Source organism: Dunckerocampus dactyliophorus, chromosome 13 (assembly GCF_027744805.1).
Source record: "Dunckerocampus dactyliophorus isolate RoL2022-P2 chromosome 13, RoL_Ddac_1.1, whole genome shotgun sequence".
Lineage (NCBI taxonomy): Eukaryota > Metazoa > Chordata > Actinopteri > Syngnathiformes > Syngnathidae > Dunckerocampus > Dunckerocampus dactyliophorus.
This window is the reverse complement of record NC_072831.1, coordinates 5991949-6017963: the sequence shown is the minus strand read 5'-3', so window position 1 is coordinate 6017963 and position 26015 is coordinate 5991949. Positions and strand designations below refer to the sequence as shown.

Below are 26015 nucleotides of genomic sequence, written 5' to 3'. Positions count from 1 at the left end.
TCCTGCCACAACACCATGCTCACTGCTTGCTTCTTTTTCCTGTTGCGTTCCTCATGAAAGGAAAAGCAAAGTGGTGTCCTATCACATTGCAAGATATGGTCCCTGTTGCAACAGTGGGAAAAATGATTTAAAAACCTGCTGAAAACAATGGACCCATAAAGTCCAGTGAGCTTTGCAGTCACAATTATTTAGCACGACAAGCTTTGCCACAAAGGTACAAGGAAGTTAGACAGATAGTTGCAGGTTGGCAGGTTGGTGTTCCTGGCACAAAATAAGGACATGCTCGTGTCTTCTAAAAATGTTGACCTAATAAATACTTCTGTTCAATTTAAAGTATTTTGGAGTTCCTGACATTTAAAAATTTCCTCCTTCATATTTTGTTCTTTCATGCTTTTTTTACTAGCTGAGGATTTCAGCATAGCTAAAGGTTTGTTATAAAAAAGATTAGATTTGACTTTTTCTATATTTCTTTCAAAAACACAAGGGCCTACTTTATTTTAGTGGCTATTTTTAGATCAGATTTTTTTAACATTTAAAAAAACATCCTCATGTTAAGTATTTATTTTAATAAAACAACTTGACACACATATTTGGCTTTGATTTTGTCTGAAATCACTTTGAGGAAAAAAATATCAGGATATACAGTATATCATATATCGATATTCAACCTAAATATATCGGGATATGAGTTTTGGTCCATGTCGCCCAGCCCTAAAGAGCGACAACAAAAGAGGGAGAGAGAAAGAGAGAGAGAGACTGATGAAGGAATTATTAGGTTTTCAATTGTGATGCTTTTAAGATGACGTTTTAGTTCCCAGGAGGAGGAGGAGGACGAGGACGGTGCTAAATGACTTTTCTGGTTGGCTACTGTTTAACTAGTCATATTACACTCATTGTTCGGCACTGTTTAACTAGCTATATTACAACGGGAAAAAAGCATTTATTTAATCAAAACTTTAAAAAATCTTTGTGTGTAACATCTTTCTGTGGAGTAAATATTCAATGTTATGAAGTGGACACCTGCGGCTTATAGACATGTGTGGCCTATAAATGGCAGAATTGTATTTAATTCTTTTAATCAGCATGAGGATTATAAGGGGTTCCCCTTGAGAAGCCCTCATTTAGAATAGCACAATTGGGCATGTTATAATTGCGCTCTGGCACCTGCCTTGTATGAAGTATCGTCCAGTGTTTTTAAACAAGGACTGTTACACTGTTTATTTAAGAAATGAAGTCAGATTGTTACTCATTTGTCTAAATGCAAGGCTAATTACAATGAAAATAAATCCTGTTTTAGGCTGCTTATCATAATCAGATTTTAACATTTGACTAAATCTTCTCTTGGGAAGTAATTTAGGGATAAAATATACACCCCATCAGATTGACCAACGTGATGCCCTGAAATGTGTTTACTCTAGGAGTAAAAAGTAGATTTGGGGTGAAATTAATTACAAGCCCGATTATAAAAAAAAGGAGAAAAAACAGTTAGATGAGGCAATTTGTGGCTGTCAAGTTAATTAATTTTCAACAGTGATAATGTGGGTTTTTTTTAAATCAGCTCCATGTACTCGCACTGTTCTTTCAGGCAGCAGTGTGAAGATTTCACAGGCTGTGAGTCTGCAGCTGTTTTTGTACAAATAATTACATTATTACAGTTACAACAGGCAAAGGTGCAGTTGGATGCACACACTGTATGTACATACTTGCACTTCATCATACATAAATATATTTAGAACTGGTTTGTTGCAGACACGTGTGACGGTGGTAGCAGCTCAGAAGCAGCAGCCGAGAAGCACGTGACAGGAAGGAGGGCCTGAGAATTGACAACCACTGTGGAATGAAAGTGGTTGTATGCATTCACTGCATTGCAGGTCTGACAGTAAGAGCAGCTGAGTTGATAAATGGACTTACGGCATGGGCTCCTGCAATTATATTGTTCAAGTAGCAATTTTATCTCCATAGCTGTATGACATATATAAATAGTTACTGCAGACTCTATTGACACATACTGGATATTCCAATTTCAATGTTGTACTTTGCTTGATTATTATTGCTTGTTTTTTTTTGTTTTTTTTGTTTTACCTGTGGTTGGTTCTCAAAGTGTGGGCACATCCTTAAATATGTTGCCTATTTTTATATTATATTGTGATATTTCTATCAGGTCAGATTTCCTGAAAAGCTTTGAAAATATATTTTTAATAACAAGCATCTGAGTCAAATAAATTCTGTATAACAGGGGAATTGTATATCACACTTCTCTCTGGCAGAGTAAATCTGTTGAGCACTTGACGGCAAAAAAAACAACAACAACAACAAAAAAAAATATATATATATATATATATATATATATTTTTTATGTGTCGTTTGCTGAGCAGAGATATAATTTATTATTTTGTTATAATTTTATTTAGATGAGTAACATTTAATTTACTATTGTGTAGGGCTGTCAAATGATTAAAATCTTAAATTAATTGCAGTTTTCCAATTAATTAATCATGATTAATCACCATGTGCGAATATGTGTGAAATATGCCAATTTTTACTGTATTTTATTAAAATAAAGATAATTGACAGGACACAATTGTATATGTACAGTATGTAAGTAGTATCAGCTCCAAATGAACTGAAAATTTTAATCAAGCTAAAAGATGCCACATGTCTGAAAATGCACTGGCCTAACACTAGTCTCTTTAATAGTAGCAGAACATTTGATCACACTTTGACTGTGTTATTATGAGCAATGAGGGGTTGCGTTCGAAGACACCACGTAACATGCTTTGAGTGGACTGTACATGTATTTTCTGGGATTTCCGAGTATACTTAAAGGCAACAAATTATACTTCCGCAGTAAGAGTTACATTAGTGAGTGATGAGAATATCCACATATTGTTTTTCTTTGTCTTTCTGTTTATTTAGACCACACATACACGCATAACAAAGACATTGTGATGTTCAGAGTGTCCCTGAAAGCATCTTGCGGTTGTCTAGTGACAATGAGGACGTGGTGTTCCGAAGCTGAGCAAATTAGAGACGTGTTTGCGAGTTGGAGCTGGAATTGCACTGCTGTTGATGTGTTCAGGTCAGAATAAAGTTCTAAAAGAGCATCAGACATGTGGGGACTCTACACTATGCTTCAGTCTGCCGTCATAACAGGGAGGTGTGGCTTGACATGACGGTCATGCGTTAATTACGCTAAAAACATTGAACTATTCATTCATTCATTCATTCATAAATTAGTTACCGCTGTTAACAAGCTATTTTTGACAGCCCTACTATTCTGTTCAACTTGCATGATAGAAAATACAAATACAAAGTACTGGTTCAAGGACCATTTAAGCACCAACACTATTTTAAATCAGCCCCAGTGAACAAAGGAGAGGCGGGTAACTATTGCGCAGTACATGCGTAATGATAGTACAGTAAGGACAGGTAGTGACATCAGGGGTTCAGAGTTGAGTTTGAGCTTGGCGTGGGTTACTAACAGTAGCCCGTGTTTTTATTAGGGATTTTTAAAAGGGGTTATTGTGCCTGTTGTGAGATCATTCGAACCTGCAATAAAAGCCTGTTGTTCCGGCGATCAAGTCTGGTGCTTGTGTGTCTCACCAAACATTACAGTAACATTACTGACACCTAGTGACTATTGTAGAATACTACATGTCATCACAATGTCTATGAATGTGTCTTCTGAATGCCTCATATTTGTATTTTTGTTCATTTAGCCATTTTTGTGCTTGAAATGCTTAATTTAGGCAAAAAAATAAGTAACGTTTTCTTAAATATGCATATTTTTTACTAATAATAGCATGATTTATTATTTAAGATACTGTATTTTTGAAACAAAGCAAAAAGAATTCGAAGTGCGAAGTGGCAAGGCATTATTGCAATCGATTTGGGACAGCACTACAATGTAAAAATTCACAGTGCACACAGTAAACACATTGAAGCATACTGATGGAAGTATTCAATTTGAGACACAGCCAAAGAGATTTAAGTGTGCACACACTCAGATTTACCTCTTTCACAAGTGCGGGACCAATATCCAGTGCCGGTGCAGTCACAGATGAATCGATTCCAGCCTTCTTTGCAGGCACCTCGGTTCTTGCAAGGGTAGCTCTCACACTGTTTCCCAGGCTGCTTGTTGCATGAAGGTTTAATCCCGGCACCATTTTGCGCTTCAGCAATCTGACGGATGTCTTTGCTTCGGCCGTCAATGAAGAGATCACGGATGCAGCCCACATAGCCGTAGTTGAGCATCGCTGTCCACAGCTCCGTAGGCAAAATGAGGTTAGCGCGATCTGTGGGAAGCCCCCCTAAGTACATATCACCTTCCAGATCGAGGATTTCACTCTCTCCACTTGCTGTGAATGGGGTCCGTCTGCTGTTTACAGAGATGGTGCCTGTAGGGTAGATGATGGGGAGAGAGTCAACATCAAGATTAGGTCACATGGATAACACGTATCATGATAGAATAGATGGAATGGTGTCAGGAAGACATTCTAGGCAAACTTTGGGTCAGGATCCAAAACCTGAAAACATCTTGATGATCCCCAAGACCTTTGGGAAAATACTCTGTGGTCTGACGAGACAAAAGTTGAACTTTTTGGAAGGTGTGTGTCCCATTACATCTGGTGTAAAAGTAACGCCGCATTTCAGAAAAAGAACATCATACCAACAGTAAAATATGGTGGTGGTAGTGGGATGTTCTGGGGCTGGAAGACTTGCTGTGATAAATGGAACCATGAATTCTGCTGTCTACCAAAAAAATCCTGAAGGAGAATGTCCGGCCATCTGTTGGTGACCTCAAGCTGAAACCAACTTGGGTTCTGCAGCAGGACAATGATCCAAAACACACCAGCAAGTCCACCTCTGAATGGCTGAAGATAAACAAAATGAAGACTTTTAAGCAGCCAAGTCCAAGTCCAAGTCCTGACCTGCTGTGGCATGACCTTAAAAAGGCGCTTAATGTTTGAAAAAACCTCCAATGTGGCTGAATTACAACAATTGTGTAAAAATGAGTGGGCCAAAATCCCTCCACAGCGCTGTAAGAGACTCATTGCAAGTTATTGCAAACTCTTCATAGCAGGTGTTACTGCCAACGGTGGCCCAACCAGTTATTAAGTTTAGGGGGCAATCACTTTTGGGGTTACACTTAACTACATTTTGGTGATTTTCACTCAGCTTTCTGTTGGATTTGCAAACCATGCACCAAACCCTTGGTTTCAGTCCAGATTGCTCATTGACTATAATGGAAGCTGACCTTTCCCTTTACATTCAATATATATTTTAATAATAATAAAAAAATGAATTATAATTGGTCAAATATGCATTGATAAACTTAAACAGACAGTTGGGATTTTTTGACATGAAGTTGTATTACATCCCCATCAGCAGCGTAGCGCATCATCAGTGGCTTTTCATCCACTTTGTCCCGTGAGCTAAGTGTAATATGTAATATGTAGGATAACGTAAAGAATAGTTCCCTGCCTCGCAAGTTTGAAAGGACTGACTGACTATTCAACAGTATCTTCTACGGTTCATCCTCCAAAGTCATTCATACACTCATCCAGAATTCTGCTGCACGCCTCCTCACTCGCTCCCTCTGGAACTCTCTCCTCCTATCCATCCGCACGTGTCAGAACCTTACAACTTTCAAAAACTGTTAAAACACCACCTCGACAGAACTGCTTTTAATACAGTATGTGACTTTGTAATTTTGTCCCTTCAAGGATTCTTCATCTTTACAATCTATAATGAATTATCTTTAATTCTGCTGTAAAGTGTTTTTGAGCGTCTTTAAAAGCGCCAAATGTTATTACTATTATTGTTAGATATAGATATACAGTCTAATAGCTCGGTACATTGTCAGTCTAATAACTTTTCGCGCGCACACACACTCATCGAGCACAATCAGAGATGTGCAACACTTAGGTATGACTCGTGGAAAGTTACTGGGAAGCACACAAAAGATGCATTGTTCTCACTCACACCAGCTGAACTGTCACTTTCCAGGCACACAAGCTTAAGTTTCACCTTCTAGAGGGGCACGGCAAATGCTGTATACTCCGTGTACTTTCATTCTGTGCTCTTTTTCAATCTTCCTCGTGATGCTAAGAGTCCAGTGCTAAATATATTGCTCTTATTTATATCTTATTGATATAATTTGAAAACCTTTTAAATTGTCTGATCATTGACTAATTCTCCAATAGCAAGACAGTCCAAAGAACCAGGAAGAAAGGCTAAAGGAAAGAACCTTAGGACCATGGTATACCATTCAAATTTCGTGTGAGCGTGTTCAACATTACCGCATTTTCTGATGGAACTGACCTGAGCGGCCATCTCTCTGGATGTCCACGTGGTACCAGGCACCATCATTGACCTTTGTCTGAGTGGCCTTCACCTTTATGGTCCCTGAGCCCATGTCCAACAACAGGTACAGGCTTCCATCCAGCAGCTCGACTGCAAAGAAATCCACCTGAACAAAGCAACAAAAAAAAGCATTAAAAAGACATTTTGAAAAGACATTTTTAGTTTGGTGCGGACAAACTTGACTGACAAGAGTTGTGAGCTCAAACAAACAATGAAATGAATGAAGAAGAACAGAGACTGTAAGCAAGGTCCTCTTATCCCACATTAGTCACACGGAAAGCCTGACCTTGGTATTCTTCTGACTACGGGCGGCATCTTTTCGCTCCTGTGGTATGCCATGGGTGAAGAGGATGAGGCCATTGGGCTCCGTAGTGCGAAAATCGAAAGAGATAGATCCCATCCGCTTGGTATTCCACTTGGGCAAGCTGATATAGGCCTGTGGAGTCTCAAAAGAAATGGGGTCCAGGGTGGCCACATTCTCACACTTGTAGGATACCTCACCCTGGATCTTCATCTTAGGGTCAACAATGCGAGCAAGTCGGGACAACTCAAGGCGAATGTCATTGTTCTTGTACACCACCTGTGTTGAGAAAACAATAGAAGAATTCATAGATTTCACGTACTGAAAGATTAAAAAACAATGCTGCTCAAAAACCACGGTTCAACATAAAAAAAATAAATCTGCAGATGTATATTGGCTAGATATATTGGCAGTGTTTTAGAAGTGAAAATGAAAGTCATCTACAATTGTTATTATTGCACATACCTGTATAGCAGCTTCTACCCCCCGGCATTAGGTTTCTGCTAAGAGTCCCTTGTTGTATTACAGTTCAAGTTAAACCAATTTAAACCAAGTCAATAGTAAACTAGAAAAACACTCTGAGAGCGCCGACCTCCGCCAAGCGCCATATTTCCCCCTAAATTGTGATTTCTACCATAAATATTAGTGCTGCATTTATTTTATACATTTTTAGATTGCTAATGCTAGCATGCTATTAATGTTAACATGCTAAATTTTAGCATGGTAACACCTAGCATGGCCCCCTGGACGCCATGGCACCTTTAGTATTTGCCTATATTGCCTAATGGGCGAGTGGGCTTTGAGTAAATTAGCTAAAATGCTAACATGGTAACAGTTAGCATGCTAGCACCTATCAAGATAGCACTAACTACCAAAAGTTCCAAGCCAGTTCTTAAGTGTCCCTACATAAAGCCATATATGTACTTGCATGTGGAAATTAGCTTAGATTGCACTAAGGACCAAAAGTGTCCACCAAAGCCTGTAGTGTGCCATAGTTGTGCTATCGTAAGCTACATGAAATGTTCCAAAAAATAAATACCGCTCTGCTCACGAACCGCATGAATCCGACACTGTAACGTGCGGGGGTCCTTCTTACAGTTTGTTCCACATTAATCCCCCCAAAAATGGCAGAATAAACCGACATCAACCGACTGTACACATTTTGAGTACAGTCGGTTGCAGGGGTGCCTAGACTTTGTCCACTGAGGGCTGCATGCATTGAAGGTTTCAGGGGTCTATTTTGATACATTTGGTAGGGGTGTAATGGTACATGTATAATCTGGTTTTATCTTCAAAGTGAGGAACAGGAAGTGTGTTAACATCTGTTGTCAGAAGTGGGACTCGGCTGGTCTTACGTACGAGCATGTGTCCACGGAGGATAACAAAACAGGGAAAAAATTAAGTGGCCAATCTCTTATCACAGCAGTCCTAAATGCTGTCAATAATAATCATAGGATGGAGACATGGAGGGGAGGACGTGTGTGCAAATTGAAATCTGCTCAAGTGGAAAATTGAAGGTCCTTTTTCCCCCTCTAATTCTCCGGGCAGAGTAATACCCTCTGTCTGGATATATTTTGGCCACAGTCACACACAAACACACACTTTCCTCTTCCATTTCTCACTTTTATATGTATATCTTTTTTACTCTGCGCGCCCAAGGTTCTGTCTGAGTGAGTGAGTGAGGGGCTGAGATTATCAATAACCACCAGCGGACCTGACACTAAATAAACTCATCCCTCCAGGTGGTTGGGAACTGGGTGGGAAATTGTCTTTTCTCTTCTCTTCCCTCTCTATGTTGCCATTCCTTCTTGTTTTGTTACATCCTTCCACTCTCAGCTCCCTCCTTGCATCGATCAGTATCACCCTCCATGCAGCCATATGCGTTTCTCCCTATAAAGCTTCTTAATTACTACTTCATTATGGAGTAGAAGACAACAAAATATGAGGAGAATCTCGACTGAGGTGAGTCATGTTCGTCGAAATATTCAGATATTATTTAGACTTGTTGTCAATGCTCACTTCTGGTCACGTGACATCATTGTTCTTGTATCGCATGTATAGGAGTAGCAGATACTAGCTGTGCTACCCTCATATATCAACTAAAAAGAGAGAAACGTATCTCTCGTTTGGGTGGCTTTATTTCAGAGCGGGCGACAACATCTTGTCTCTAGCATAGCGACAGCACAACTGATAGCTCCTCCATACAACAGACATATTCTACAGAGGCCTAACACATGAGTGCCATCTAGGGGCGTTGAAGTGTAACAACACAACAAATACACTCAATGGCACACTAGCGTAGAGCGCCCTGTCGCGGCTGTCAGTGTGAAAAAAACCCATATATGAGTTACTCCGGAGTATAAGTCGCAGGACCGGGCCAAACCATGAAAAAAACTGTCACATGTAGTCTGGAAAATTGTATTATTCTTCTTATTATTTTCCCCAATGTACATGAATTCCTAGTAAATGTTGCCTTCTGCTTCCAGTTATTCCAGAATGGCCTCTAAACAACAACAAACAGCTAAACTATTTCAAGGCTTGTTCTTTTGTGAATATATAAGCTGAAAAAAAATGGCCCCGCATCTGCGCGAAACATCAAGCCGAGAACGAAGGCTTCACGCGGGCCCTATTATTATTCCCCTCCACACTTATCTCTGGAACACAAGTGAATAGAGACGAAACAGACTCCATGGAGACATGCACCCTACAATCTGCCATCAGCCGGGTGCTGAGGTCTTTTCACACACTGTGACAGTTTATCATCTACGTGACCTTGTCCAGTTTGGCTATCTAATTTGAAAGGAACCGTGACAACCATAAGGCAGCTGCTTCCTGAAATTTACATATTTTTTGCGCTTAAATCTGTCCAGATGGCAAAGATAGTATCACATGAGAATAATATGGTGGTACTGACTGAAAAAACATGACGTGACGTATCTTGGGTTCAAAAGAAATCACAGCATCTTAAGCAGAAGCACCGGTTTTTACTTTGTTTTTTACAAAGGTGGCGCCAATGGAGTCAATACGTGCATGTGGTCAAGTAATGGATGGTCCCAAACCTACCATAGTACATTTGGAGAGGATTGGTGCATGCGGAGGGTAATTATGACAGCAATACATTTTGATGAGAAGGGGGCAACACTGGTCTGAAAGTGGTCATGATATCAATTCTTATATGGTGAGGATTGGGAAATACGGTAGGCAGTTATAATTGTAATACACGAAGCACAGTAAATGTTACGATAGAATCTTCCCCCACCACTACGTGCTCCAAATTTTGCGGCTTCGCTCTATCACGGTTTTTCAAAAATGTATTCATTAATAATTCATGCTGTTTTTGAGGTTGAATACGGCCTATTATTAGTCAAAAAATATTCATATTGAAGCACATGTGTTGTTTTTTGCATAAATTAAGCATTTCCATGCATAGAAATGGCTAAACTAAACTACAATACAAATATAAGGCATTCCGAAGACGCATTCAACGACGATGATATGTAGTATTCTACACTGGTCACTAGGTGTCAGTAATGTAGTGGTAATGTTCAGTGAGACACACGTTGCCAGAACAACAGGCTTTTGTTGCAGGTTTGAATGATCTCACAACAGGCACAATAATCCAGAATAAAAATCTGTAATACAAATACGGGCTACTGTTGCAGCCGTAATCCATGCCAAGATAAAACTCAACTCTGAACCCCCCCCAGTCACTTCCTGTCCAACACTGAAACACATTTACATCAACACACACGAGTATGAGTTTTGTTTATGTCTTGAATGGTTTATTTTATGTTATTATGTCTACTATATTGGGTAATACAAGTTTAAAGGTGACTATAGGGGAATTATTTCATGTCTAGAGGGCTCTAATTATGTTAAAAAAATATTTAGAAGGTTGTAAACAGGTTTTCTACTGCATTATCAAGACTTATCTGGTTTTTGTTTCCTTCCCTATGCCTTCTCTGGAAGACTCCCTGCCTTTCTTCTCTCTTATTTCTTCCTGCCACTGATAATCATCTCTCTATGTCTATGAAGTACAGATGGCAACATCATGGTGTGATCCATTGATTAGTTTAGTCACAAGTACTTTAATTCAAAATACTTAATTCAAATGAGGACACAGTGAAAAGACAAAAAAAAACATATACAAAAACTATCCAGGAAGTCATATACCCTATAATTAGGGATGTCCGATATTGGCTTTTTTGCCGATAATCGATATGCCGATATTGTCCACCTCTCAATTTCCGATTTTCTGATTTTTATGCTATTTGTTGTGCATGTTTGTCACACTTAAATGTTTGAGACTGTCAAACTAATTTAAATATTAGTCAATGACAACACAACTGAACACAAAATGCAGTTTTTAAATGAAACGTTTTATTATTGAGGGTTCTGCAGCAGGACAATGATCCAAAACACACCAGCAAGTCCACCTCTGAATGGCTGAAGAAAAACCAAATGAAGACTTTGGAGTGGCCTAGTCAAAGTCCTGACCTGAATCCTATTGAGATGCTGTGGCATGACCTTAAAAAGGTGTTCATGCTGGAAAACCCTCCAATGTGGCTGAATTGCAAGTTAACGCAAACACTTGATTGCAGTTGTTGCTCCTAAGGTTGGCCCAACCACTTATTAGATTTAGGGGGCAATCACTTTTTTACACAGGGCCACACAGGTTTGGATTTTTTTCTTCTTAATTATTAAAAAGTTTTTTTTTAACTGCATTTTGTGTTAGTCATTAACTAATCATTTAATTTGTTTGATGATCTGAAACATTAAAGTGTGACAAACATGCAAAATAAAGAAATCAGGAAGGGGGCGAAGACTTTATGTTGTGCATAAGTTTGGTTTAATTTTATTTGAACATGCATGCACGTTACAATGGAAAACATCTCATGAATCATTTCACAGTTCCACATGTCCAAAAGGAGTAGGAAGAAGCAAAGCTTATTTAATCCTACCCCCCATCCGTTCCACAGCAGCACATATTACTCACTTCCTGTATTCCATATAATATTATTCCATATAATAATCAGTGTAATAATAAATAAATAATAATAAATATACAAGCATGACAGAACAATAAATATAATAATCAATTTAATAAATAAATAAGATGAAGACAAGCATAAAAAAAGCAAGTTCAAGACTCTTCTGCCTTGTATTTAGCATTGGTACATTGTTTGAGTTCCTTGTTCAATCCAATCCATAATGTAATTCCGCATAATGAAATGCTGTGGGTTTTCAGCGTTGTTCTCACATATAAGTGTTTTAAGTTTCATTTTTTCCTAAGATCATATTTCTCCTCTCTTATAGGGAAATACTGTATGACGTTTCTGGGTAACAAGTTGTTAACTTTATGCATGATTTTAGCAGTTTAAAATGTATTAAATCAGCAAATTTTAATATCTGTGATTTTAAAAATAAAGGGTTTGAATGTTATCTATACGCGGCATTATGAATTATCCTCAATGATCTTTTTTGCAGTACACTGAGTGAGTGAAGATTGCTTTTAAAATTATTACCCCATATCCCCACACAATAAGCTAGATATGGTAATACCAAAGAACAGTAAAGAGTGTGGAGTGTTTTTGATCAAGAAGAAATTTTGCTTGATTCAGTATTGAAGTATTTCTTGCCACCTTTTGTTGTATATTTTTGACATGAGATTTCCAACAAATTTTTTCATCTAGTATGATCCCCAGAAACTTATTTTCATTCACTCTTTCAATGTCCACTCCATCTATTTGTATTTGGTCGTACGTGTATCCTTTCTGCTATTTCCAAATAGCATTATTTTACTTTTACTTAAGTTCAAGGATAATCTGTTTTTATCAAACCATGTCTTTTTTATTATGACCATTTCATCCTTGACCTTTTTAATTAGCTTGTATGTGCTTTCCCCAGAACAAAAGACAGTGGTATCATCCGCAAATAATACCAACTTTAAGTCCTTTGTCACTTTACAAATGTCATTGACATACAAATTGAACAGTTTTGGTCCCAATAGTGACCCCTGGGGTACTCCACACATGATATTTAAACTTGCAGATGTGTATTCTCCTAGCTTTACAAATTGTTTCCTGTTTGCTAGGTAGCTTTTGCCCTAATTCAAAACTAATCCTCTGATTCCGTACCTTTCTAACTTTGTTGCTAAAATATTGTGATTAATTGTATCAAAGTCTTTTGTAAGATCCATGAATACTGCAACTGCACACTTTCTGTGGTCTATAGCAGTCGTAATTTCCTCCGTGATTTCAATCAGTGCCATAGAAGTTGAAATGTTAGCCCTGTATCCTTCTTGGCTACCTGCTAAGAATTTATTCTTATCAATACATTTGTCCAACCTGTTATTAAATAGCTTCTCGATAATAAAAAAAAAATTGGGGTAATTATGGAAAGTGGTCGGTAATTTGTAAATTGATGTTTGTCTCCATTTTTGAAAATTGGAACTACTTAGCTATTTTCATTTTGTTAGGAAATGTTCCAGTCTGAAATGCTAAATTACTAATATAACGAACTAATAACGGTTGCACAGTCTCATTGATAACCCTTTTAATTGTTTCCATTTTGATTCCATTACAATCAGTTGATGTTTTTGACAACGTCAGTGATTTCCTTTTTAGTTCCATCAGTGAGAAACATGGAATTGAGATTCCTATCTATGGTTTCATTCCATTCCTCCATCGTCGAGAGTTTTGGAATTTCTTCTTCAAAAATTAAGAGCGTTTAATCTTGCAGATTTCTTTTATATAGCTGTTCCAATCCTCGTACTGCGAAGAAACTGTCAATGCATGTGCGTGGATGTGCGGCTTCCCCCGAAAATGAGGCTTTATCACTGGTTGCGTGTATTTTTGTACTTTGGATACTGCATTATCATGTTTGTTAAAATTTCCATTTCAGTTTGGTATCAAATATATGCAGATTTAAATCATAGCAATTGCAAGTGGACAAAAGTAAATGCTGAAGTTGAACCCGCTCAAATGGAAGGATCCCAACATCCAGCTGAAACAAAATATATGCAGGACGGATACTTATCTATTTATCAATGCTCGTGTAAAACCTTCATCAAAATTTGACCATGCAAAATACATATTTCTGAACCAGAATTATTGTCCTTCCTGTAAAATCAATTAACCAATTAATCACGTTTCAATATTTATATATGTTTTTTAGTAGGAGCAGGAGTGGGGGGTGCATGGCTTCAGGTCAAATGTCTGAACGTGTATGCCACACAGTGTAGTATTTGTGTACAATGACCAGGTACACTGCTGCTGCTCATTTTAATAGCGTGGTGCAAATACAGTATGTATTTGAACATAGATAATGTGAATTTCTTTTAAACAGTACTGATGCTTATTCTGGTGTTTTGCTTCTGTCTGCTTTGCTGACGGGAAACTGGATTTTCTCCATGCCGGACTAATAAATGTCCCGAGGGAGGAGCCATGACCTGTGACCGGGCCTTCTGACACTTGGCTCCAGAATGCCTTGATAGCCTTGCAAGAACTGATGTTACTTGCCAAAAAGCCCCAGATCTGTCCCATAGAAGCTTTGTAGCTTGTCATTATGCATTTTGGCTTTTTTAAAAATTATTACTTTTGTCAGCTTAAACTATTTCTATGACCATATGGGTTTTTCTTTCTTTTATATAAGGGTACCAACAATTGTATCCACGTCAGTATATATTTTTCATGAAAATATATTTTTAGCATGTCCAGATTAAATAGGTCACAAGGGTGAGGAGCATGTAATTGGTCATGGTTAGGTAATATCAGGGGTGAGTGTTTTTACAGTGTTACCCACAAGGTGGCGTCATTTGTTTAGCACAGAACAGCCATCATGCTCTATTTGCTCTGCAGCCACTAGATTTGCTGCATATAGTTCTGTCATTTGCTCACCACAAACGATCAGTGAGTGAGTGCAAATGTAGGCAGACATGTCAACCTGAGTGTGACATTTAGCATCATTGCCTTACCATAGGTTATTCCCTCACTGCATTTCACCAGTTCACAATTAAACGCCTCCCAGCAGTCACACCTAGTGCATATTGACACCGAACTAAGTTGTGCATTTGAAATCATTTGATTTGTACGACATTTGAGCACTTTTGTGCTGTAGAGTGGGACTTTCCAAGAAACCTGACATTAGCCATCCATCCAGTATTTAAATATACATTATAGCCAACTGACTACAAGTGATAGGGAGGTACACCCTGGACTGGTCACCAGTCAATCAAGGAGCACATAAGACAGACAACCATTCGCACTAACGTTCACACCAATAGGCCATTTAGAGTCTCTACTTAACCAAACATGCATGTTTTGTAATGTGGGAGGAAGCCAGAATACATACCTGGTGAAAACACATGCAAGCAGAGACCAGAATTTAAAACAAAAATGGACATTAGAACCCAGATATCCTTGTGACATCGTATTCAATAATTTGGACGATGAACCGGAGTCCCATTAATGGTATGACTACTTCATAGGTACAGCATTTACTGGGGATGTAAATCTCTTTGTGACAGACGATTCGATTTGAATCTAGATACACAGGTTCAAAAACGATATGTGTTAAAAACAGAACGATTTGATACGATTCTATGCATTGTACAAATGATTCGATTCGATTCACTTCTACGGTTAATGTTTGTTGATGTAGATATTACGTAATCTTGTATTATAAAATAAAGAAGACATAATATAAATGTGTCATTTTTACAGTATTGTATGTGTAAAAGAGCACATCATATCCCCAAGCATGCTGTAAATAAAGTCCGCAGAATAACATGTCAAATGTATATATTGTTGAGAAAAGAAAAGTTTGGTAGGAACATCTTTTTCTTTGATAGGATCAATATTTTACATTCTATATTTTATATCTGTATTTTTATACCTGCTAAATTTGGATTTGCAAATTTTAAGTTTTAGCATGTCTTAATGTTGCTAGAAATGGAAGTTTGGTTGTATACCAGGTACAATGACAATAAACATCAATCAATCTATCTATATCAAATATAACAATGAAATATAACCTTCAGTCCAATTAATAATACAAAATAAATACATATTGCAAAGCCCCTTATATAATGGCTCATCTCTTCCAAGCACAGATAAGTAAATAGAAGTATTTGTCACATGAGTGCAATGAAAATGCTGTTTTAGCTTGTTGGTCCTTTTTGTTGTTATACTGATGCTAACCAATAATAAATAAAATACTTTTTACCATTAATGTAACTTCTGTTGCTGCATGGTTTTGCACCTTACTCCGTATCTTTCTTTCTTTTCGCCATCTTCTTCATCAAAAGAGTTGGCTCTGCTGAATTAGCTAGCTGACTATTTGATTAAGAGATCGGAGTTTACACCTTGACCTCTCAATGACCCGGGTAGGCTACCGCATGGTCCAGTAATAATCAAGTTTTGGTGTCTGAAAAGGAGCTGGCATTGGCTCTGGCCGCCCGCACTGCGGTAGAAAATGGATGGATGGATTAAAATGCATAAAAAACTTTATGATTTTGAATGTTATTTTTAACTCTGTGATTTCTGTAATGTTTTACTTTAAATGTCAGCAAAAATAAATAAAATAAATACATTTTATCATGTTAAAAAATGTCCCGAGCTATAGGTCTTGCTGGTCCTACATTCCCTATTAATGGGTGAACAACCCAAAGCTTGGTGAATTCTGCTTGCAACCTTCTTGAAATTAATCCAAAGATGTTCCAAACTTCGGCGTTCAAAAGCCGTCTAGCTAGCAAGCATACTCACCCCTGTTGGTCTGGTTGATCAAGTTCTGCACCCTTCTCGAAATTAATCCAAAGAGGTTCCAAACTTTGGCGTTCAAACACCGGATATCCCGTCACAACAGTTTACCGCTCACATCCCTAGCATTTACTCAAAACTCTGACCATAGAGGCGACCATAGCGCAACCTCATCCTTGGTGCCAGAATAGGGGATGCAACACCCACCTGTCCAATCATATTCAACAATGCGATTTGAGACACACATTAAACCATAAATATATATGCAAAATGTGTCAATAGACAGTGGACGGCAGTGGTTCGGGAGTTAGAGCGAATCATCCAGTAACTGGAAGCTTGGCAGTTCAAAACCAGCTTCCTCCATCTGAGTCACTGCTGCTGCATCCTTGGGCAAGACACGTCATTCGCCTTGCCTCCAGTGACGATCACACTGGTGTATAAATGTGAATGAATGTTTGATGATGGTCGGAGAGGCCATTGACGCAAATTGGCAGCCATGTTTCCATAACCAGTGCCCGGTGTCTTTACAGTCGACAAAGAAGATCCAGGTGACGACGGTGAGTAGAGCGACGCAGCAGCTGGCGGGAAGGTGGGCGTCTGAAGTTCACACCCCATTGCCGCAGGTGAGGAAGTGGGTAGAGGGGCAACTGGACCCTACCTTGGTGTGAATTAGGGTAGGAGGTGAGTCAACCTTGGCCTGGCGTGGAGCGGAAAGGGCAGCGGTAGGTGACCTGACCTCGGGCGGGTGCGGCACTTGAGCCGGAGGTGATCCAACCTTGCCGTGGCCAAACCACAGCTAAGTGAATCCATTAATTCTGTCCGTAACAGAGATTGGATGCTCTCAACACACAGGCAACACACAGGATTAGGTCTTGCCACATCCAGGGTGATGGTGGCACAGTGGAGTACCACAGTGTGGTGTCACTCTTGGTTGTCTGGGAATACAACCTTCCTCTAGGTTTGGCCAAGTTGTGGAATTCCACACCTCGTCAGTGAGCAACTCTTTGAGGTCGGTCCCTGATGACTCAATATTGCTTTCGTAAGGAGGTGCTGCCACGCTATAATATTAATCATACCATCCAACTGGCATACTAATCTGCTGCGTTGGAAACAGGCAGGGATGATGACTGTTGCTTGTTGGCGTTGAAGTCCTATGTTGAAGGTACCTAGGTCCTGCATTAGTCAGACCAGCAGTGCGTCACGTTGGCTGAAGGACAGGTTGTACCCTCTCAAAGCATTTATCTCACTGGGCTGTGGATGTTATGCATTATGCCTACAGGGCAGTGGGCTGCACTTTTCCATCTGGATTGACGTGAGTATTGCCACATCTTGGGAGAGGGGAGTCCCAAGAGGCCATATGGGCAGAAGTCTTTTGGGCATCAACCAATTTTAATTTTACAGAGTGAGCATCGCCACTGCCCATCCAGTGAGCGTGCTGCTCTTGCTGAGGTCAACTACTACTACTCACTGTAAGTGGATTGATTCCTTGTGGCACTGTTAGAACGTGACATTGTCATGTCATGTTATGTCATTTAGTGTTTTATGCACCACCTCTGGAAGTCACGAAGGATTAAATATAGAATTCTTTATGCATGTAACTAAGGCTCTATGAATCCCATTGTTTCCCGCTATCTAGGTCCAAGTTGTGGGGGCAACAGACTGACCGGTCTCTGGTCTGGCCACCTTCTTCACTGCCACCGGGGGCACACCAAGGCGTTCCCAGGCCAACTGTGTGACATCCTCCCTTCAGCGTGCCCTAGATCTACCCGGAGACCTCCTTCCAGCTGGACATCCCCAGAACACCTCACCAGGGAGGATCCAGACAAGATGCCCCGGAAGTCATTCACTCAGAATCCTGTTCTTGTGAGAAAATTCAGTAAGGACAGACAAAGAAATATAACCAACTTTGTTGGGATAGCCACTTGACCCTTATAAGCGCAAGGCAATGATATCCCGTAATAACCGTTGATATACACGTAACTCTCGTTTTGAGTTAGTACGCCGCCTCAGTCGTACTAAATCATCTGTTTTGTCCTGATCTAAGAATATGATGCAACTAGCGTTTTTGTCGTTATCAGAAATAATATACAACTGTGCACACTATTTGGGTAAATGATCAGGACTCTTTTTCTTTGTTTAGTATTTTGTCTAAAAACATAGGTCTGGCTAGTTGCATTGCTATGCTCTTTAAGAACTACCCAATGCTATTCAGCTTCAGGAGCTTCCTCCCACTCTCCCATAAGCCTGTTCGAGAACCATCTGCTCCTGCTGGCCTGGCAGCAGGTCCACAGCCTATCATTCATGGTTGCAAGGGACTAAAAAAATCCTCCCCTATATACAGTATGGTAAATGGAGAACAGTCAGTTCATAATATAACTTTTCCCCCACTTTTTCGTAAATGAAAACTTTTGAGTTTATTCTCATCAAATTGCAACTTTTTTCTTGTTACAATACAATTTTCTTAGTATTGTGACTTATATCTCCTAAATTTACAGCTGATATTTTCATTTCTGTTGTTGTTTTGTTTAATTTTCCAACGATTTCCACTTTCTTTGTGTAAATTTGCTTCTCGGAATAAACAATTTATTCCCATAATATTTGGTTTTTATTCTCATAACATTGTTTCTCATAATATTACAACTTAAATGACTTTGTAAAGTATTTCAACTTTATGCTATGTTATTTTGTCTTCGTAATATTATCATTATTATTATTATTATTATTATTATTATTATTATTATTATTAATCATATTATTATTATTATTAAAACTATGACTTTTTCTTGTTAGATTACAACTTTTTTCCCTCCATGTTTTGACTTTATTCTTGTAAAATTACTGTTGGGTTTTCAATTTTTGATGCTGTTGGTTTTCTTGTTAAATTATGTTTTTAGAATGTGCCGCGGGCCAACAAAAAAAAACAGCTGCGGGCCGCAAATCGCCCCTGGGCTGCACTTTGGACACCCTAGGTATACATCAGATAATTGTATTGCGGGGAACTACATATATACACAGTACACACAATACGCACACACACGGCATACAAATTCAAATAGAGAAGTTAAGCAATGTGACGAGATGGATGTGAGAACTGCAGTGTTTTTTTCTTCTTCAGGGTGCAGTCCTTTGTGTTTCACTATCTGCTGATCCAGAAAGAGGACTCAATGTGAGAGGCAGATAGGTGGTACTGGGAAGGGGGGGTGACAATTACAGCAATTATGCGTTATTGTAGGCCATTATGCATTTTGTAGGCTCTGAGATGTAGGCTTTCTCTGTAATTGCTGGCTTATGAAAGGCAAAATAATCATGGGCCAGCCAGCCACATGGGCTACCGAGAGCAACCAGAATTTGGTGCCATGGTAACAAAACATTTTTCTATAATGCCACTCTGGATAGCGAGGACAAGAGCAATGCTAGCAAGCAAATTAGCCCCATAATGGTGGGGAGTGCAGGATAAGAGGGTGTTGGATAGAAGAAAAGGCTAGCTGGTTACCGGTGAACATGTGAAACTGTGTAAGGGGGAGTACTGTCATAGTTTAAAAGAGATGGTATAAAACCTCAAGGGCTGAGACGTCGTTTCATATTTAACGACAAATGACGTAAATTTAGAGATGTCCGATGGCCGTTGGCTTTTTTGCAGATAACCGATATGCCGATATTATCCAACTCTCAGTTTCCGATTCCGATTATTTTCGATACCGACATGTGTAACATCACATATCTTTTGCTTGAGTACAACTGTTCATAAGTAACAATACTCTTAAATGAGTACATTTGTTTTGTTGGCTACTCCACCCATCTCGGAGTAGATAATCAATGTATTAAATATTTGATACAACAGTACATTTGTGCTTCTTGTGCCTTGATTTATGTTATTTTTGGAAAGATTTAATTTATTTTTAGTTAAATTGGAATTGTTTAAAATACATTAATTTGCTGGTTATTTATTTCTGATTGATAACTTTCAGGTTCTTATCTTATATTGTTATTTTATTGCAATAAAACTATTCATTAAAACTACAATATCTACTACTACACACACACACACACATATACATATACCTATACATATACACACATATATGTGTGTATATGTATATCGGCACTACTTTGTGCTCTATAGGTGATGTAATGTGAATTACTGTTTGGGATCCATAAAGTTTTTAATGCCTAACTGTTTACCAAGTATATTAGTGCGTGTGTGAATGTAAAAACGAGAGGCATTAACTTAATTTTCTTTGCAGAAAGGCGCTTTCTGAAAGTAAGTACGTTTATTTGTATTTACTTATAGCGCAGCCTTGCCACATCCAATATGGCGGTGATGTTGACGCTCGATGCAGTGGTTTTGACAAAAGCACTTCCTGTTTTTCAGCATGGTTTGCTATACTCTTGTTGTAAATGGCCGCCTGAGTTACACGTTTAGGGCTCACATAGTTGGTAGGGTCTTGTCTGTCTATCTAACTATTACGTTGCTGTGTGATGTTTTATTTCGCTCTTTCTTTAAAGACATCATGAGTAAGAATGATATGTGGAACGGTAACACTCCCCCCCCCGTGAAGCGAATTCTATGGAGCTGGGAAGTTCATTGCGAGCTTTGTTGTTACTCTGCTTGTTAAATAAAGAGTTACTTCTTCCTCACAGGCTTGTGAGCGAGACAGTATTAACTACATGATTCAGCAATGTTGCAATGTTGCGACCTTGGTGCTAAATGCTCTATATCAGCTTTCATTGTCGGTAAAAAAACGATATCACATTTTTATGCCAATATTGGGCCGATAATTATATTAGTTAATTGGTTTCTTTTATTTGTTGTAACATACTACAACTGTGTACGCTGGCATTGTCATGGTACATGCTGCTGTCTTTTGCGAAGTAAACGCGGTTTCCATTCCAGGAACTTGTCCCAAAACCCAGCCATCGTTCAATCGTTCATTTCCCAACTAAAATCAAATCACCGCCATGGATTGCGCTCAACACTTCCCTAATATTCTCAACAAAAATGGGTGTAAACTACATGCGATGTGTGGAATAAGGTTGCCAATAAACAAATACGAAGCGTTTAAGCAAATATTCTCAAAATCTGATGGCGACCAACTTGTAACTCACGAGCTACGTATCTGTTGGAGACCCCTGGGATAGCGTCACTCATAAAGCTATACGTTTGTGTCACGCGACCTACACACACAACTGGTGTGTTGTGACGATAAGAGATTATTAGAACGATAATGGGAGCAAAGTTGTTAAATGACATTTTAAAAAAGTAAGCATGTGCCTCCCACTCGTAGCTTCCCCGTGGGACAAAAACGAGCTCCAAACTAACCACATTGCATGCCATTGGGGTAAAAAGACAAATATGACCAGACCAGCTAGGTAGATAGCTCTAGCTAGCTAGCTAGCTGCCAGTGTGAAGCACAGTGACAGCCAGGAAACGTGTGTAAACAAAGATGCTAGAAAAGGAGAACGCCATTGAGACTGATAGGGAAGCGATCTGACACGCCAGCATCAGTTGGCTTAGCCTGTGACAAGCTGTCGTCAACAGACTCCACATTTTACAGTTTTGATTGTCACAGTAATATGGGTCAAAAGTGCGTGCCTTGTCAACTCAATATGGGACAGGTACTTGTATTTCTCTGGAAAACACTGTGGGTAAGTACTGGTTAAGAAATGTAGCTAAATACACGAAGCCTAAACGTACACGTTCTCTATAAACAATACATTGAAAATGACCTTGCCCATACAGTAATTCTCAGTAGAATTCATGTCTAGAGGGCTCTAATAATATAAAAAAATGTATTTAGAAGGCCGTACATAGGTTTTTCATGCTCTTACTACAAAGATATTACATGTACAAATGAAGAATCCTACTTTGTGGAAATGGCCTAGTGGTTAGCATGTTGGCCACGCCGCCAGGAGATCGGGAAGATCTGGGTTTGAATCTCCGTTGGGCATTTGTGTGTGGAGTTTGCATGTTCTTCCCGTGCGTGTTTTTTCTCCGGGTACTGGTACAGTATGAATGCGAGAGTGAATGGTTGTTTTCCCTGCAATTGGCTGGCGACCAGTCCAGGGTGTACCCCACCTCTCGCCCGGAGTCAGTTGGGATAGGCTCCAGAAATTAGTGAGGATAAGCGACATAGAAAAGGGATCGATGGACTTTGTGGAAATTCACTTACCACGGTTGCGTCTGGAACCAATTAACCAATATAAAAAAGAGATTACTTTAAAGCAGATTTTGTTTATTTGTTGAAATCCTGTGCTTTTTGGAGGTGATAGATAGCTGATGCATTGACAGCAAATGATAAGCATTGATAGCTGATGCAATGTTATTGAAAAAAATAAGCTTCTCATTCTGAATGTGATTGAAAACAATTGAATTTGTTGCCGCAACTTTGTGAGAAAGTTGCACTGAAATTATTTTAGGACGTAACAAGCACAGAAAAGTCAGCTAAAGGGACTGTGTATGAACAAGTGGACTGGCCAGCAGCAGAGCAGCTTATTTGGCACAGAAAGAACACTGAATAATATTAAGTATGAAAAATATAAAGATATATTTCTAACCCAAGGAAACAGAAAATTGCAGGCTGCGTGAATATGAACCTTTCATGAAATCACTGCCACATAATTAAATGAACAAATAGACACTGCACGCACTCTATGGACTGCAATATACTGTATTACTCCTTTTTGGTGTAGTTGACAGCTTAATTTTGTTCTTTCAGCTGCAACCTGAGTGGATTCCGGGAAATGTTGGAGCAAGTCAAAATCAAATATATAAAAATATATAAATAACAGACTGATTTTACTTTTGCTTACTGGAACGACAGACAACAACACATAGCAGATGATTGATATGTGAATAAAATTAAGATACTTGAAAATGGAAACTATTTTCTGTACAGTAGGCAGTGCTTTAATAGTCTAATTTCTTAACCCGAATATAACCTGCCATGGAGCAGGGTAACATAGCTTAGTCGGACTGCATATCCGGAGTTTAGCCTCAAACTGATCTGGATAAGAAGAAATCCTGCTTTGTAGTGCAGCCCTGTGGTATTTTTTTTTTTATTGCGCCGTGTGTACACTACAAGTTCACAGTTAAAGTTGATGAATCCATCTGATGACTGCGCGTTCTCTGACTGAAATCCCAGAGTGGCCAGTATTTTAGAGTTTAATACTTAACCGGAGACAAAATGAATGTGTGCTTCTATTTACATGTCTGTAAGTTGCTATTATTGTTGTATTTGAGACTGCCTGCATGGAGTGGGTGATACAGGGAACGGCAAACCTGCCAAGCACAGCACAGAGTAGGAAGTAGGCCAGAGGGGGATTAAATGGCTACTGCGCTACTTCCTCACTCTCCCTGCAGCCCATATGATACCGTGCACACTCAGTGCGTGTGTGTGTGTGTGTGTGTTGTCATGGAACTGTGTCACAGAAAGCCAGTTCCCTGCTGCCGCCATGCTGCAGCAACCAACTCCATTCAAGTGTTAGATATGACATCATGAGCTTGAGGGAGCAGCATATTTCTGTCTGAGCATGTTTGTGTTTCGGTGATCAAGGCACCCTTGCAACTCACACCTTACAAACTGGTGTAGGCAAAACAACTAAAAAGCCAATGTTCTGATGTTATGACTTCAAATTCTTACCAGGGAACAGACAATTAGTGTTTACATTCACTTTAAGTAAACAATTGCCTAAATTCCTTAATTATAAAAACCTTAATTAGATCGTTTATAGAGATTGGATTAACTCATGTCGACTATGCTGTATACTATGTATATACTTTCATCAATTCCAGATTTTTAGTTGGACAGACATGCCTCAAGTGTGTGTTTGATGGGCACTTAGCTGATTCTGTATGTGGGGGTCAGAATTCTCGCTAGTTCACATGGAACCAAATACAGTACATACTTCACTCAATACTATACAAATGAATTCATAACCTTGTTACCTTTTACAAAAAAACGCCATGAATTGTGTTCTTTGAAAGGCTTCTTCAGTTCCAAATTTGAGGTGCGGAGTTCCCGTTTACTGTATATACCCCTGGTGAGTGACACCCATGTGGGTGGTTACAACGGGTTGCCGTCGTCATCTTCAACCAACAATAAGTGTCCAGTTGCCTTGATTCAACCTTTTCCGGATTACCATGACCTGGATGATTGAGTCTACACCGACATAACACTATTGCTCAGAGGTGTGCAGTCAGCGCCGGCAAGGCCTTCTCTGCTGACCTCAACACTACCAGAAGCACTGACCTACATTATTTACAACTTCAATCCTTGTATAAGTCCATTGTTCCATTAAATTTTGTGTAATTTTGTAAAACAACCCAAATGTGCGACACCTTTCTGCAGAACTTTTATCACGAAGGCTCACGCTCCTATGTAAACAAACCTCCACTCTGCTTTGTATCAAAGCCTTGTCATGAGGGAGCTGCTGTGACGCAGTCCCTTGTATTTCTGTAATAACCCAGCTATCACTAGAAAGCACTGGACTACTTGTTTGAGAAATTTTGGAATGCTTTTGATAACACAAATGGTTCAAGACTATCATCACACAAGCAGTTTGTGAAACACAGTAAATAAGACATCTTACCTCTTTGAGGCAGCCCATGAAGTTGTTGCTGACAGGAGATCCAGGCAGATCGGCCGTGCTGGGGCTTCCGCCAACATAGAAGAAGTCATCTGAGCCCAGCATGGTGTAGTCCTCCTGGGTGTAGCCCGTGGTGGTCAAAATCCCATCCACCGATATTGTCACCTGACAATGTGGGTGGAATACAAGAGTTGATGTAATCATGATTTTTATATGTTCACCGCAGAGAGAAAGACTGCAATAATATTTGCTGTGATTCAACATGACAATTAATGGGTTGTGTACACAGCAAATTTGAGATTCCTTTTCTCCTTGAGACGTTACAACAAGTACGATGCAAAATAAAAATAAATATGATTATTTGAAAATGGATGCAAGGTCACACAGGATGAAAGACCCACTCTGCAGGGTATCATTAAAAATTTAATGAAGCAAAGATATTTTTGGTTTTACTATCAACCCAAAAACAGCAATGAGTAGTGCTGGGTAAATTGCTTTTCAAATGTAATGAGTTGTAGTTACAAGTTACTCCCACCCAAAAAAGTAATTGAAGTAGTAACAGAATTACTTTGACATAAATGTAATTAGTTAGCAGGGTAAGTAGTTTTTGTGTTACTTTTTTTGAAAAAGCTTCAAATATGTAAAAGAATTGGGATTTAGCTTTGTAGTTACGTCTGCCATTGCATGAGATGAGGCGGAGGCTGAGTGTGTAATTTGCAGTTCTCCACCAAAATGCTAGGGACGGTGTTTTCTTCAAAGTGAACAACCACAACTCTTGTTGACTACGTACTGTACTTAGTTTCCTGTGTAGCAGTAGTGAACCATGGCGACTGAAGCGACACCCATTTCATTGATATCAAGATCAGCGCATAATCGCCACACTGGTAATGTCCGTCCAGCCATCCATCTCTCTTATCCGAGATCGGGTCGTGAAGGGGCGGCAGCCTAAGAAGAGAAGCCCAGGCTTTCCTCTCCCAGGTTGCTTTGTTCAGCTCCTGACAGAC

The 26015-nt window shown here is 39.2% G+C and overlaps 1 protein-coding gene across 15 annotated transcripts in view; it reads right to left on the bottom strand.

The window, feature by feature from the left end:
* nrxn3a (neurexin 3a) overlaps window positions 1-26015 on the bottom strand; it is a 177105-nt gene that overhangs the window by 68487 nt on the left and 82603 nt on the right. For all 15 annotated transcript variants that reach the window (XR_008573310.1, XR_008573311.1, XR_008573306.1 and 12 more), the window contains exons 7-10: window positions 25015-25176; window positions 6653-6946; window positions 6325-6472; window positions 4014-4397 (exon numbers count right to left, since the gene is read on the bottom strand). Coding sequence is in view for 6 of the 15 variants with exons in the window: in XM_054795478.1 (XP_054651453.1) it covers window positions 4014-4397; window positions 6325-6472; window positions 6653-6946; window positions 25015-25176 (988 nt within the window). In the remaining 9 variants the exon portion in view is untranslated. The remainder of the gene's footprint in view (window positions 1-4013; window positions 4398-6324; window positions 6473-6652; window positions 6947-25014; window positions 25177-26015) is intronic.